The sequence below is a fragment of the Terrapene carolina genome, unplaced genomic scaffold (genome assembly GCF_002925995.2).
Source record: "Terrapene carolina triunguis isolate 2854851 unplaced genomic scaffold, T_m_triunguis-2.0 Scaffold85, whole genome shotgun sequence".
Lineage (NCBI taxonomy): Eukaryota > Metazoa > Chordata > Testudines > Emydidae > Terrapene > Terrapene triunguis.
In genome coordinates this window covers 19,351,118-19,367,593 of record NW_020664436.1, presented here as the reverse complement: position 1 = coordinate 19,367,593, position 16,476 = coordinate 19,351,118, and the positions used below count along the sequence as shown (strand labels likewise).

Here is a 16,476-nt window from a genome sequence, read left to right as displayed (position 1 = left end):
GTGCCGCCCCAAGCACCAGCTTGGGTGCCTGGTGCCTGGAGCCGGCCCTGCTAGGGGGAGAAATATTGGCTTCATTGAAGTCAATGGTAAACTCCCATTGACTTCAGTGGGGCCGGGTTTTATCCTAAAGCAGGGGTCGGCAACCTTTCAGAAGTAGTGTGCCGAGTCTTCATTTAATTTAACATTTAAATTTCACTCTAATTTAAGGTTTCACGTGCCAGTAATACATTTTTACGTTTTTAGATGGTCTCTTTCTATCAGTCTATCATCTATAACAAAACTATTGTTGTATGTAAAGTAAATAAGGTTTTTAAAATGTTTAAGAAGCTTCATTTAAAATTAAATTAAAATGCAGAACCCCCCGGACCAGTGGCCAGGACCCAGGCAGTGTGAGTGCCACTGAAAATCAGCTTGTGTGCCGCCTTCGGCAAGCATGCCATAGGTTGCCTACCCTTGTCCTAAAGTCTTTAATTCTCATTGTGGAAATATCTCAGAACTCAAAGTATCATCAGAACTGAGTCTGTCTTCTGGTCCATGCCTCTAAATATTAGGAAAATCTACAACGGATCCTGAAATTTCAGAGTATAATAAAATATTATTTTGTGCCTTAATGGCTAAAATGAAAATCAATAACTCCTCAGACTTTTAATGCCTATAATATAGAGCTTATTGTTGTGGCATCCTTAAAATGGATGTTGTATGTAAGGTTTGTTAATGTTAATGGACTTGGAAACATAGTCATTTTTCATAGGGGTATGTGACTAAACATGTTTGGCCAAACTATGATCTCAATTACACTATTGCAACTTCACTGATAGGCCAATGGAGTTGAATGTAACTTATAACAAACTTTTCCCTACTGTTAATTCTCTTCTTTCATTTTGCTTTTTAGTTATGGGTGATGATATTTTACTCATTGTTTTAATATCTGTTCCCCTGTTAGACTTCATGCCTTTATAAATCTATATTATGTATTTTTTAAAACTTCAATATAATTCTGTCTCTAAGCAATATCTTTCAAGGTCAGTATTGAAGTCCTTGCTTAGGATGGCATTAAGATATCTCATAGTATAACTCTGTGTAGTTAATTTCCAAAGATAAATTCGGGATTATTTTTCCTAGCCTAGAGCCCTGTGTTTGCCTGCACTGTGAGGCATAGAGAGGAACAAATATAATGGAGCAGAAGGGTGTGCCCACTTCCAGCCTCCCGCGCCTGAGCATCAGAATACCTGGAGTAGTGCCTCCGATGTATGGCCCCCCCCATTCCTGGGAGTCACCAAAGCCATTTTCAGATATTTCAGTAGCGTGGTGGCTCTGTGTCTCAGTGTGGGGAGATGTTGCGATAGCTGTGGAACTGTTATACATATCACGCCTCCCTTTCTGAATGTCAGATTTTTTTTTCAGCTGTGTGTTAATGCTGTCGAAAGTCAGCATTCTCCTCTTGTAGTGAATGAGATACAGGAGATGCAGTTTGAAGACACTTTTTTTTTTTTTTTTTTAAGAACCTTTTCTCACCAGGGAGTGGCAGATGTATCTAGAATGCTCTAGTTCTGTTTAGTTAGCAGTAGGTAAATAGCTGCGGTGGTACCAATTTGTGTGGGATGTGTCCAGAGGTTCCCCCTAAGGCTTGCACTGTGCAGCTGTGCCCCTTACTAGCAGGCATTGTGTGCAGATAGGTGCTTGCCATGCAGAGTTGCCCCTCCATTACTACTGATTGGGGGAAAGGTCTTGAGGGCTATCTTCCCTCTGGTTATTTCTGGTGCATCGAGTGTGTAGTAGTGTGTGGGGAAGTGATCCAGGGCTCCCTGTTTCTCTGACTGCTTCCAGCACCACTGGCCAGTGGGGCTGTCTTTAGAAAAGGCACAGAAGTGATCCTAGGAATTATAAACTAATGAACCTTACTTCAGTACCATGCAAACTGGCTGAAACAATAACTAGAGTTATATTATACCCAGACAAACATGCTATGCTAGAGACAAAAGAGTACAGCTTCTATCAAGAAAAATTATCTCTCTAATTTACTAGAATTCCTTGATCATGTCAACAAAAGTGAACCAACTGGTAAACTTAATTTGGGCTTTCAGAAAAAATAAAAAGAGAGAGAAAGAAAAAAGACCACAACAACCAACCTTTGATAAAGGCATTCTCAAGAGTCTTTTAAGGAATCTTTAAGCAATCATGGGATGAGAAATAAAGGTACTGTAAATGAATGGAAACTGGCTAAGGGACAAAAAACAAGGTTCTGTAGTTGGACTGATGTTTAATATATTTGTTAATTACCTGAAAAGGGTCTGAGCAAGTATAGCACAAAATTTGTGGATAACAGTTACATAGGTGAGTGACAAGCAGAGAACTGAGATTCTTGAAGGACTTAGTCGGAAAGGGCAACATGATGGCAGATGAAATTAAATGTTGACAAAACTAGGTAAAGCACATTGGGAGGAATAATTTGTATCAGTCGTAGCCCTTACTGGGTGTTGGTGTAGCCATGTTGGTCCCAGGATATTAGAGAGACAAGGTGGGTGAGATAATCTTTTATTGGACCAGATTCTGTTGGTGAGAGAGGCAAGCTTTCAAGCTACACAGAGCTCTTCTTCAGGTCTGGGAAAGGTACTCAGAGTATCACAACTAAGTACAAGATGGAACAGTAGTTTAGCATAAGTAGTTACCACATATTCTAACTACTTAGAACTAGAAGAATTCTTCCGCCCACTTAATTTATATATGAGTTATTTGAAAACTATATTATGGATTTCCATAATTCTTTGGCATCTTAGTGCATATGGCATTGGAGTAATTCTTTAGAATTAATATGCAAGAAATAGCAGTAGCAATTCTGTTTTCTTAGTTTACTATGTAGATGCATATTTATAACATAGTCACTGCTATCAGTTGTATTGCTGTCCGGATCACTGCATTTTTGAATGTGGAAACCTGCAGTGAAGTTAGTAAGCATTTGCAGAGCACATTATTAAAATATTTCAACTGTGACCCCTGTGTTCACTGCACTCCATTTTGATTTACACAATAAAAACTATTTAATTTGATGTATGCTTTAATATAATACTCTAAAGTTGAGGAAATTATTGTACAGAAGTTATGAATAATTGTTTTGAGCAGATGTGCTTTCTAGCACATACTGTAATTGTATAATTGTTATGGTAAATTCTGCTTTTAAATATGATTTTACTTCAATGCATCTTGTTCACTATTTTAAGGAAAACACAGCACATTTTTAAGTGACTGAGAGCAAATATTCATTGTATGTTTTCTCTTTTTCCCTCCTGCGCCGCATGGCTCTCTAGAAATTTATGATGAAGGTAAGCAATCTAAAAATTTAGTATTGTACTTTGTATGACTTTTGACTATTTCATTTAATTCATTATTTAGCTCTTATTTTTATTTTTTAAAGTAAATATCAAACTTTCACCAGATTTTTACTTCTTGGACTTCTGAAAGCTATGGATTTAGAAACCACACAAACTTAGTTTAAGGCTTTTTTATGATCATGGATGGGCGGAGGCAGGCACTCTGGGCTATGTAGAGCAATAGTATTTGAAGGCATAACTTTAACAGTGGCAGATAAACCTTTTCTTAACTATTGTTTTAAAATATTAAAGCAATTGTCTAAAGAGGTGAAAAACCTTCCTAACCTTTGCTAAAATGTATTTTAATGATTTAGAAAAAGATAACGTTTGATACATTTTATAGCTTTTATATATTTGTTGTCTCTCTTCTTTCTTTGTATCACCTTTTTTTTTATGGTTGGCCAGTTTCTTCGATTCCCAAATTAGTTGTGCCTTTGAAAATCTCCTCCTTTTAGACTTAGGGCTGGTCTACACCCAGCCGCTAGTTCGGCGGCTGGGGATCAAAGTTCTGGGTTCGACTTATCGCGTCTGGTCTGGACGCGATAAGTCGAACCAGGAAGTGCTCGCCGTCGACTGCGGTACTCCAGCTCGGCGAGAGGAGTACCGCGGAGTCGACGGGGAGCCTGCCTGCCGCGTGTGGACCGCGTCTGAACCGCGGTAAGTTCGAACTAAGGTATGTCGACTTCAGCTACGTTATTCACGTAGCTGAAGTTGCGTACCTTAGTTCGACTTGGGGGGTTAGTGTAGACCAGGCCTAATTCTCTAAATCTGTAGGTGGAGCATAGATAAGCTAAGCATGGAAAGCTTTTCCCCATCAATATATTTTTTCACGTTTATTGTTTTTATTAATAGCCTCCATTCCCTCTGTAACATGAAATAGTACTTTTATAGTCTCTATTTGTATTATTTTGCTTATGAACTAAACGTTCTGATTCTGAATGAAGTAAAACTGGGCAACATCAGTGACCTGAAGGTTAAAGAGCAAGATCCCACCAAACTTGGATTTACAAGAATTGTGTAATGTTGTTGTTGCAATAGCTCTTACAGCATTGAAGTATCCTCCATTCACAACTCTGTATGGAGAAAAAGGAATTAAACCAACTACAACCACAATTCCTACAATAAAATCATATATATTTGGTGGAATGACTGGCTTTACCCAGCATCAACACTTGACAGGTATTAATAACCTGACATTAGAAAAAAGAGTAGTCAACAGTGTTCTTGTGCATAAATCCCTATTTACTGTATTAGTCATTATTTTGTTTTTACAGATGGCAGTTTTAAAGCACATTTTAGCATTTTAAGCCTATGGTAGTAATAAATTATCTGCAGCCTTGAAGGCCCAATTTGCTTTGGAAATAATGCAGTGACTCAGGTTTTTATGAGAGGAATACTACATTTTAATACAACATTAGTACACATTGTTTTAAAGATTACAAGCATTGGATTAAAAACATTAGAGTAGTTGCCATTAAAAAAAATCAACATTTGAAACAGTTACTACTGTATCTTGTAAATCTTTGCTTTAGAAGACATTGCTGAAGAAATCAAAGGAAGGTATTACCACTCTCTCTCTCTACTTAATAACTGCTTTTACTGAAAATAAAAGTTTAGGTGTTATACAAATGTCAGCCAAACATCTGTAGCATTTTTGGGTTTTTCCACATTTAATGTAGATCATGGGGCCCATATTTTAGAAGGTACTAATACGGAACGGAATGTGACATAACTTATTATTTTAATCAACTTTAACTCCTATTAGAGCTTCACAACAATTTTTCCTTACAATTCCAATAATTGCACTTACCATTTATCATAATTCCCTTCTCATGAGGTAACCATCATAAAATTAGTTTTTGCAGCTGCAAAAAAGCTGTTAACTTGTTCTTAAAAACTCAGAGTCTTTTTAGTGAATAATTCTTCATTACAATGCACTTTAGCTCTTGCTTTCTTTTGACACATTCAGCAGTTGTGGGATGTTGTTAATTGCTGGCTTTGGTGACTGCAACTGCTTGAATATTTATATATTAAAGGAGTTGCAGTTAGGACTTCTGTTCAGATGTTGAAGCATTACAGTTCTGTAGTCATGCTCCAAAGAGTATCAGAAGTTACTATGACTTATTCTACATAGAAAAATTGCACTGATATAACTCTCCTCATTTGGGTAGGAGCAGTCATACATTTACACACATCTGTCTCCCACCAATAGATCAATGAGTTAACTTTATATAGTTCTTCCTCCTTTGTTGTTGTTGTTACTGGCATAGTTCTACATCACTAGTTAAATCGAGGTAGTGGCAATATGGTCATGCACTTATACTGATGTAGTAACACTGGAGCAAGAAGTCCTCCCATTCCTATCCGACACTGCACCGTTCAGTGAAGAACTGACCTGTCTGGCAACCAGGAACTCCTCAATGGCACCAATACTCCGGTTATCCTCTGGCAATTTTATCTGCCTTTGGAATCCTCCCCAGTATAACAGGATTGGCTTTCCTATCTAACAATGGATACGAGAGCTGCATTCATTTGTCCTTCATCCACATGCACAGTGAAGAGCTTGGACTGGGGCAGACAACAGATGCCTTCCAGGATACAATGAAAGAGATTATGGGTGTTTGATCTCTACTCCTTCAATTCCCTTAAATGCCAGTCGAATTGTGCACTATGGTGTGAAACTTCCCATCTAGCAGTGAGCCTGCAGGTAGTTCAGGGGTCCATGGAATAAGAACACCATTCCATACTCCACTAGGCTTACATCGGTTCAATGTGCTGCTATGTGGACACAGGTGTTGCAGCATGCACTGGTGTAAGCCCAACTGTGGGAATGCTTTCCACCCAAATATCTGTATCAATTTCACTGAACTGATGGAATTTATATCAGTGCAACTTCTGTATATAGGCAAGGCTATGGAGTAGAAAAGACACAGGTGTGACATCCTTAGAGTACCAACCATCCAATCATCATGTGACTTTGGACAATTAGTGTCTCCAGCTAGGTTTTTACATATAATAATAAAGACTCTGTGTTTGTGAGAGAAACCATGACTTGGGGTTTATTGTAATAAGAATTCACGGTCTTTGATGTCCCAAACAACATGTTACTGAGTGAGAATCCTACATGAATTTTTACAAATGTACCTGTATATATGCCCAGTGTAGTGTATTTATTTTATTGAAAATAAAGGATACTCTGACAAAAACCAAAAACCTGATATTAAGGTATGATCCATATCCATGGATCTTCCTTAAAAACACCAAAATTATTACTTTTGAGTTGTTTGTCCTTACAAACTGTCTGCTTTCATGATAGAATGTTTGATTGTGGTAGGTAAAACTTAGGAGAGACAAAACTGATATTTGAGGAAAAATTGTGAGTTGTCACGGTAGCAATTCAGTGAGATTGAGCTTCAGCATTGCTATCAAACTGCCAGTGAGATAATGGCATGTTGTTGCTGCCAATTCATTTTTTAGCTAGGCACAGTACACTTTTTTTATTCTGAAGCTCCAGTCAATTAAGAACTCACTCCACCTTGATGGAAGAGAAGTGGGAAATGCTGTAGATGGGAAAATAAAAACTTGGGCTTTTAAATGGGAATACTCTTATATCAAAGTCTAAGATCTGATGGATCTTTATATAAAACCATTGTAGCTATACACTTAAAACATATTTACATATGGATGATACTTAATGTACATGAAGCTGTGAAAATAAATGTGCACTGTAATGAAGCTCACTCTATTAAAAAGTGACTAGTGCTGTAACAAAAATTATTAGGTTTTGTTGGCAGGCAGTGAGTATTCTGATTATATATAAAACAAAACATCTCAGTGTTGTAAAAAATCATTTACTGCAGTCTCTTTGTGTTAAAATGGATTTTATTACTTGGCTAGTTTCATTTTCATCAAGACCATGTGCACTAATGTTGGCATTTTCAAGCGTATCGTTCCCAGTTTTGGATGCCCAACTTCAGATGCCTTGGGCCTGATTTCTGAATGTTCTGACCCTTCACAGATCTTGTTGACTTTCACTGGAGTTTCTGGGTACTCAGTACTTCTGAGAAACTTGCTTGTGGTTTCTCAGGATGGGCATGAAAAATTGGGCAATTTTGAGTATTTTGGCCTTAATTTCCTGTCAGACAATGCAAGCTGTCTGATATCATTTGGACACCAGGTGACAAACACCTGTGAGTTTGGACATCTCTGAATGCAGTTGAAGAAGTGTGATTATACTGCTTGGGAAATAGGGGGCAATATTTCAGGAGTCTGGGGCTGGAGGGGGCTTGACAGGACCTGTTGATCTGTGGCTACACAGATGCACTGACCATTCTGCCTCCCCATTCCCATATGGAAGGTAACACAACACACATCAAAGTTACGTCACTCCTGAGGCCTGAAGAGTGGCTTCACTTCCATTTTCAGCCTAAGGGGAAAGATTTTTATCTCCCTGAAGATCTCTACAAAGAATCTCTGTATGCCTGGATGCAAAGTCCATAATTTTGCCCGTATCAGTCAAATAAGAACATGTGATATGAAATGACAGTTTAATTCAGTAATCACTTGTCCAAGTCTTTTCTGAGAAGTGTCCAACTGAAGTAATACATTCTGATTAAAATTTCACTATGGTAAGAAGCAGCAAAGGTTACTTAATTGGATTACACAGCTAAAGAGAACACATTGGCAATATTAACTACTGCCAAATCATCGAACTTCATCTGTATCAAAAAATTGATTTAACTAGCAGGGGGCAGATACCTTTGTGGTTTGAAGGTGTTGAATGGAAATAAAGAGGAAATGTTACCTGGGAGCCCATTATGTTTGGTAGAAGGGTCTAATTTTAATCTAACCTGCCCATCAACCAATTTTCTTTATCTGTACAGACTGCACAAGGTGGTGGTCATCGAACACTTCTCTATGGACATGCAATATTGCTGCGCCATTCCTACAGTGGCATGGTATGTATGAATTTTACCTTGATGTGTAGGTGTTGATGCTAGTGTTGGTATCTATTTTCTGTCAGTATTTGTAGCTACAAGTGATAACACTCAAATTATTGCCATTTAAAATTATCCTGTGAATTATTCACATGAGAGAAGCGTTTCTACCACTGAAATTATGGCAACAAAATAGGTTAGGAGACTGGTAATAGGAAACAGAGTCTTTCACTTGTAGGTTCTCTTTTGAAATCCAGCCCATGTTGATACAGACCAAAAATAATTAATATCTGATCCCTGTCTGTTGGCCTATGTTAAATGGGTTCATGACTTCTCATTTCCTTTCCCAATGGGATAATTGTTCACATTACATAAATTACAGTATTGCCACAACTGCCGTCTGGTTGGCAATTTGAATACCGGCCAAAGATTGAATGGACAAGGAGACAGAACCTTGTATATACTTCAGACAGAAATCTTGCCATTTTTAATACCTTTCTGGAGCATCTAGGTTCAAAGCTTCCTAAAAGACCCATCAAAATCTTAGAAATTAAACTCCAGTGGAAATCATTCCGTTATTGTCAGCATTGCTCTCCCTGTTTTTCACTGAAAAGCTGATGTAGACGAAGACTGACAACATATTTCAGAACATTAATCTTAGCTCAAGTGCTGTTCTCATTAACAGGCAGTTAAAATCCTGGTGCTTTAAAAGAGAGTGGTTAGGATTGTTCAAGAAGTGATAAAAAGTTCTATAATAGCAGGCTGATGGCTTGTAACATTCAGAATAAGAAATCAGGCATGAGAAAAACTACTGAGACGTTATTTTTTTTTTGGTAGTATCTTTGCTGCCTCTCCACCTCACGGTCTTCGATGGATAAATTGGCATTTGATGTGGGATTGCAAGAAGACACAACAGGTAAAACTTTCTCTCTTAAGGAACCCCATGCCATGGAGGATTCCTTTTGTTTAATCATTAGATTAAATTGATATAAATGCAAACTACTTTAAAAAGGTGTGACTACAAAGTTAAAGGCACAGAAATTAAGATTCTTACAATGTTATGTTACCATGGCCATGTTGCACATATGCAATATTTTATATTCCATTTTTTCATACCGAATATGTAGTTTAATGTGTCTATTTTAGGCTGTAAAATGTATGATGTAGAATATTAAGGATATGGCACATGCCCAAGTTATTGTTGCGGTAAAATCCTTATCTTGTACATTTTTTTAATTTTAATTCTACATCATTAATGTTGCAATAATGTAGGTGGTTTGGCTTTTTCTCGATTTTCTTTCTTTCTTTCTTTCTTTCTTTCTTTCTTTCTTTCTTTCTTTCTTTCTTTCTTTCTTTCTTTCTATTTGAAAGAGGGAGAGAGAGAAATCACCTCTGCTTACTAAAGTTAGGTGAGGGGTACAGATGAGGTTTCTCCTTTGCTGCTGCTGTTGACTGGAGACAATTTCCTACAAGTCTCACAGGGCTACAAAATTGTTTAATTAGCAAGATTTTATAATATATATTTGAAAAGGAACAATTTTTTCCAAACGCCATGAGTATCTGAAAACGGGCTTCATTATGGAAACTAATTTGCAAACAAATTAACAAGTACTCTTATTATGAATGAAAGCTACATGTACAGTACAGCATCCTCATTGGTGGATTTCCCCTCAATATCTATGCCCTCGTTCTCAGAGGAGAATTTCTTCTTCCCCATTCTTACTCAAAACCTTGTGACATAGTGACAAGGAAGGTCCCTTAGTGAAAGAAGACTGGATTGCGTTTCCTAAAGAGCTTAGAATTGTTAGTCCTATCTTGTCATCACTGATCATTACCAGACCGTTATTCCAACACATGTGAGCTGTTCCTATACTCTGTTGGCTGAGCACGTATCCTCTTCAGTATTCCTATCTCTGATCGAGAAGGATACAAGCCTCTGAGCCATAACAGATTTTTTTAATGGGGTAATAACTCAAGGACAGCTTGTTCTGTCCTTAGCTAGTCAAAACTGCCATAGACTTTGGGTCTGCCAGCACTACATCTGGGAGCGAGCCTCTGAGCCCGGGTCCACAGACTTGTGCTAGTGGGGCCAGTGGTCTACAACTAGCTGTGTAGATGGTGCTTTGATATTGAGACTTGGGTTGGAGCTTGGACTCTCAAGCCTGGGGGGGAAGGTGGGGAGGGAAGGGGTTGCCTGAGTGAGTAAAAACGAGGTCAGGACATCAGGGCTCAGACCTTTTGAATAATTAAAAATAAACCCTTTGAACTTGTATTTAAGTTAAGAAATACATTCAAATATAACAGGTTTTAATATCTTTATAACTCAATCTCCTAGGATGGGGGAGAGGAAATATTGTCTACATTTTATAGATGCATTACTAAGATCAGAGAGATTAAGTGACTTCCCCTAGTGATTTAGCCAATGAATATACTGTCATGAATCATATCTCAGGAAGGTATGACAAACAAAGTGTTAACTATATACAAGGCATTAAAGTACATATGGACATTAATAAGAATTTTTTTAAAAATCCAAATAAAACTGAAGAAATAAGAATAATCCCAAGCATTTCCTTTCTAATGTGTCTTTCATTAATCCATGACAATACAGGTGAGGCCTGCTGGTGGACCATACATCCTGCCTCCAAACAGCGATCAGAGGGAGAAAAAGTGCGTGTTGGAGATGACCTCATCTTAGTTAGTATATCTTCAGAAAGATACTTAGTAAGTGCTACAGTAAGAATATATAGATTGTGCTTGTCTTATAGAAATGATGTTCCAGAAAATGACATGGAAATTAATAAAGCTATTGCTCTACAGTTTGATTTGCAATTTTTTCCTCTAAAGTATAGATTAAATAATACAATCTCAGTGTTTGATAAGATCTAAATAGCTGTTAATACTGCTTGAGCATAAGAGCTAACACTGATATCATGACATAAACCAAAATGTCACAGGTCTGGAAGTAGTGACATTGGTATATAGGATAATGATATTGATATTATTGGTTCTTGCATAAATTTACTAATTATATGAAAATGAAATAGTAATTATGAATTCATACTATAGAAGATCCTAACATAATTGTGGAATTGTATAATAGATCTGAGATTAACAGCCCTTTTTATATATGAAATAAAACTTTATATCAGAATTAAAAAAAAATCTACCTGCATAAGGTTAAGGTTGTAAAACAAACTGGTAAATGAATCAATAATCATTTAAAAACAGATATTGAGTCTAAACTCATCTAACTGTGGGAGGAATAATCTTACATCATTACAATTGTAATCTAACTCTCCTCTTTTCTTTCTCAGGCCTTGCATTTCAGTGCTATTGTTAGTTTGTATCACAGTCTTCATTGTATTCAAGTACCATTTGCAATTTGTGAAATTCATAGTTAAATTGTATTTTAAAGAAAAAGTGTGAAATATATCAAGATATATTCCATCTATGATTTAAATAAGATATAATTAAGACTGAGAAAAGTGTAGATTTTAAAAAAAATACGTAAGTAAAAAAGTGTGGTTTTTACCTGTAGTCTATAAATAACCTCTTTGGGGCTATTACAGCCTACTCGGCCATATACATTTTGGTAAATATGATAATTTAGAGTAATTTTTTTTCATAACACCCATTTATTAGTGTTCTATGTAAATCTTTTTGGCTGTATCATCCCATCATGTGTGTAATACAGGGCAGAAAGAGAGCACACTACTCCTAAAATACAAGAAAATTATTGTGTTGCAATTCTGTCATCTTGTCTATTTGTTGGGGGTTGGTTGAAAGGGGCGGAAAGCAATGCATATAGATTGCTCACTTCCTACTAGGTCAGAAGTGAGCATAGTCTTCCATATAAGAGGGTAGTCAATGCCAGATCTCTTTTGCCATAGGCTGCTTTCTATTTGCAGTGTAAAAAGTGAGTGTGGAGAGTTAATAACTTTACCAGCAGTAATAAAATATGTGACAAGCTTTCTCAGCTGAACAGTCTGCTCCCGAATCCAAAGAAGAACTACTGCATTGATAGGGAGCCATCATGGTCCAGTAGGTGGAGCAATGGACTGTAAATCAAGAGACCTGAGTTATAGTCCTTCCTCCCCCCCCCCCCCGAAGTGCTGTGACATTGCTGAAGCTGCTGCCCTCACTCCGCTCTGCTCCGCCCCTCCCCCCCCACTATAGGCTGGCACGTGTCGCATCTCTTTTAAAGTGATTTGACGTACTGATTAAAAACATTCCATAAAAGCTAAGTGGTGTTATAATATCTGCACTGGGCTGTGACCACTTCCTTTCAAGGACAGAGTATGACTCTGCCTAACCCAATCAGATCAAAATGATGTTCTCTTATAAATATTGCTGGCCATTAGGTTGGACCCATAACCAATCGGTTTCCTCTGTTGGGGCAACAGAGTTCTGTGAACACGTCTCAATGTTGCCAGCATGTGCCACCATCTAATGTGTATTTTTAAAAACTGCTGCTGCACTCGTGTGTGCCAAATATGTATGGTTGATAGCAGAGCTCACCACTGATAGCTTTCGAATATGCCAATCTTTTAACATTCAATTAACATTTTGTGTATTTCAAGTGAATAAGGATCTGGATCACAATGAATTGTTAGTCTTTTAAACATCCCCCAGAACAAATTCCATAGATCTGAAAATGAAATACAAGAGGAATGATGAAAATAAAATGAGAATTAGTAGCAATGAGGTCAGTGATGCTCAGGCTGAGTAATGTGTTAGAAAATCAATTTAAAAACTTGAAAACTGCAGTTATTTCAGTGCAGAGATGTTCAATACAGTATAATAATTTCTACATCATAAGAGACACATAGTTACTATACTGATTATAATGCTGGTCTGCAACTGCATTATGCAAATCTAAGAAGGCTTGAAGTTTGCTTCTCTTTCACATCCAAGATGACAATGACTTAAAATACGGGAAACTAATACTCTGATATCATTAGAAATGGAAGTTTCTTCCTGAAATTGTTTCAGCATTGTTGACTGATTGGGGGCAGGGAGAAATTCCTTAAAGAGATTATGTATCTTGAATTGGAAGAAGATTTTCTAATACAGTGCAGCTGACTTCTGTCACCCTCCCAGGACAAAGGAACAGCTGCTTGTGAAATAGGAAAGGTACTCACTCTAAATCTTTATTTATGCCATAAGAGGGCCTTGAATACAAGAGCCTTCATGCAATCAGAGACTTCTGGAGCGCAAGGGAATAACCAAAGTTGTTATAGGTGGGCTTGGAAGTGCAGCTTAATTTTAAGCTTGCCCTACACTTCCCATTGAGAGACCCTAGTTTTACTTGCTTATGATTTGGCTAAACTTTAACAGTTTGGGCTGAAGCCGTTTGTGAGAATGCGGATAGGGAAGAACACATAGTGTTGCCCATGTATTCAAAGCAGGGTTTGAATAGCATGCAGTAAATAAGTCCTGAGGCCACACACTGAACAATTAGAATAAAACAAAATATTAAATAGCTGCTGATTAAGTGAACACCATCCATCCTGTGCCCTGAACAAAGCAGGGGTTATATGGAAAACATAATATATGATCATGTAATTACAGACTGTATGTGCTGGATAAAGGTTGCACAGGCAACCTCAATTCTGGTGTTTCCTAATTTTTGAGTGTTTGACCGTGTGACCTTAATAGTGTTCCTTTTTAGGATAGTGTTTTTATGTAATCATAATTAATTATGATGAAAATTTGGAAGGGATATTAAACCTCATACTTCAGGGTTTAAACTGTCTAACTATTAGAGCTTAGGCTGATACCTTCATCATTATCCCACATCTGCCTGCTGAGGCATTCTTTCTCCTTCCTCTGAACATAAGAATGGCCATACTGGGTTAGACCAAAGGTCCATCTAGCCCAGTATACTGTCTTCCGACAGTGGCCAGTGCCAGATGCCCCAGAGGGAATGAACCAAACAGGTAATCATCAAGTGATCCATCCCCTGTCGCCCATTCGCAGGTTCTTGCAAACAGAGTCTAGGGACACCATCCCTGCCCATCCTGGCTAATAGCCATTCATGGACCTATCCTCCATGAACTTATCTAGTTCTTTTTTGAACCCTGTTATAGTCTTGGCCTTCACAACATCCTCTGGCAAGGAGTTCCACAGGTTGACTGTGCGTTGTGTCAAAAAATACTCCCTTTTGTTTGTTTTAAACCTGCTGCCTATTAAAGTATCTGGAAATAGCCACTATCATGATACAAGACTAGTCGGACCTTGTGTCTGATGTAGAGTGACATTTCCTATATGCCTGTAGACTCACGCTATAACCCCCCGCTCTGACACTCCCTATATGTAGATGGGGGAGGCCGGAAAGGGGTAGTATATAGCTAGCAGTCCCAGCTCTACACCAGCTAAGGACTTACCCTGGCCCCGTGGGTCCCTGGCTGGCTGTTTACACTACCTTTCTGGCTGCTTTGCTTCATCAGATGGGTGCAAAGGGACTAGGGTTTAGCAAAGTGTTCAATCCTACTAAAATTTCTTGGGTTTTGCCTAATTTTGGATCAAAACCTGGAATTTTCAGCTCTTTTCACAGAATGCAAGGGGCTGGTTCCTCCCCTCCAAAAAAATACTCAACTCAGATTTGCTCAAAAGGTTCCGAGATCTTTTAGTGATCCTGGGTTCCATTTCATTTTTGTATCCAAACCTGTCAAGTTTTTAGCTGTGTTATGAAAACTTTACACAGCTACAATTTTAAGGGTTTTACTTTCCCTCCCTGTTCTCTCTTCCTTCCTGTAAGCAAATATCGTTTCTAAATGCTTTTTTGACAGCATCCACCATTGTCAGTATCATGTATGTCCACTGACTTGGACAAAACAAGTTGAGTCAGAAGTGAAGTTATACGTGGCAAATTAGCAGGATGGATGCTGTTCAGTGTTTTTGTTTGTGAAGGCACTATGCCAGTTTTCCCCCTTACGCTTTTTCTGAAGACTGCTTACTTTAAAATAGTCTTAAAATCAAATGTTCTTCCCTCCTGCAGCATAAAGAGAACAGAAAGCATGAGGCTAACTAGCTGTAGGTACAGTTATGTGAACTTTGATTCCTTGCCTGGCATAAAAATAGCCATAACATGGTTATTTTACATCACATTGGGCTTTCCCTTTGCCCGATCCCAGTCTCTGTAAGGAGAACTAAGCAAAATTGTGGAGACATCCTTTCTGTTCCATTGAATTCCTTCTCAGAGGCACAGCTTTTGTGAGGAAGGTCCTTTCAAGACATGTTTTGGAACCTACTGGTATTGCTTGGTTGGCTGGCAAGGGTAATTATCTGAGAAATAAAAAATGACCCTCTGTCCCATGGCTGAAAGGGTTAATACTCATTTAGAGCCATATTCCGGATCCTGCTGTGGAGTGCAAGGAGTTGGGGAGAAAGAGGGTACCTGGAGGGCAAGAGTCAGCTACTTGTGTTCTCTCACCCAGAGGTTCCACAACATTTTTTTGCTGAGCCCTCCATCAGAGATTCATGTCCCATGCATGCCCCCCTCTTTCTAAGGGGGGACTTACCCGGTGCAGCTGAGGAAGCCTTTTGCTCCCTGAAGCAGTTGGGCAGTTTCAGCTGCCGGGACCCGTCTCCTTGCCTATCTCGCTCCCGACCTGTGCAGGGGAAGCTAATGGGGCTGTGCTGAAGGGCTGGGGTCAGGAGGGGGGTCTCTCTTCCAGGGGATGAGTACTCCTGGGGTGCAGCTTTCAGCTCCCCACTTAGTGTCCCCACCGGCCTCCCCAGCAGAGGAAGGTAACTGGGGGAGTAAGATGGGCAGGGAGCCTGGTCCAAGCAGCTAATACTGACTGCATAGAGCCTCGCCAAACAGAACCCCCCCCGACCCTGGCTCTTCAGTGTGACCCTATCAGGTCCTCATGCCCCCTGATAATCTCGTTGTGCTCCACCAGGGTTGCATGCCCCCCCATTTGCTCTAAACAAAGAGAAGAAAAGGGCAAAGGTGTTAGGAGGGTCTACATGCTCCAAAGAAGCTGGAGCAAATCTGTAACCTCCATTTCCTACACTAGCTGATATTGATCCTGCTTCGATGATGATGCCATTGCTGGTTTCATGTAGAGTCCTAAAGCACCCTAAGAGGCATTGTTTGCAGGCAGAATATTTCCAGATACTGTTACTGGTGTGGTGGCCCCCTGAACCCCTTTCTCTCCTCC

General features: G+C 38.8%; 1 protein-coding gene across 1 annotated transcript in view; it reads left to right on the top strand.

Annotated features, from left to right (window-relative positions):
- The window catches only part of RYR2 (ryanodine receptor 2), a 512,764-nt gene that overhangs the window by 79,222 nt on the left and 417,066 nt on the right, over window positions 1-16,476 (top strand). The window contains exons 5-8 of the mRNA XM_026649522.1: window positions 3,306-3,320; window positions 8,252-8,326; window positions 9,143-9,221; window positions 10,917-11,029. Coding sequence (XP_026505307.1) covers window positions 3,306-3,320; window positions 8,252-8,326; window positions 9,143-9,221; window positions 10,917-11,029 — 282 coding nt within the window. The remainder of the gene's footprint in view (window positions 1-3,305; window positions 3,321-8,251; window positions 8,327-9,142; window positions 9,222-10,916; window positions 11,030-16,476) is intronic.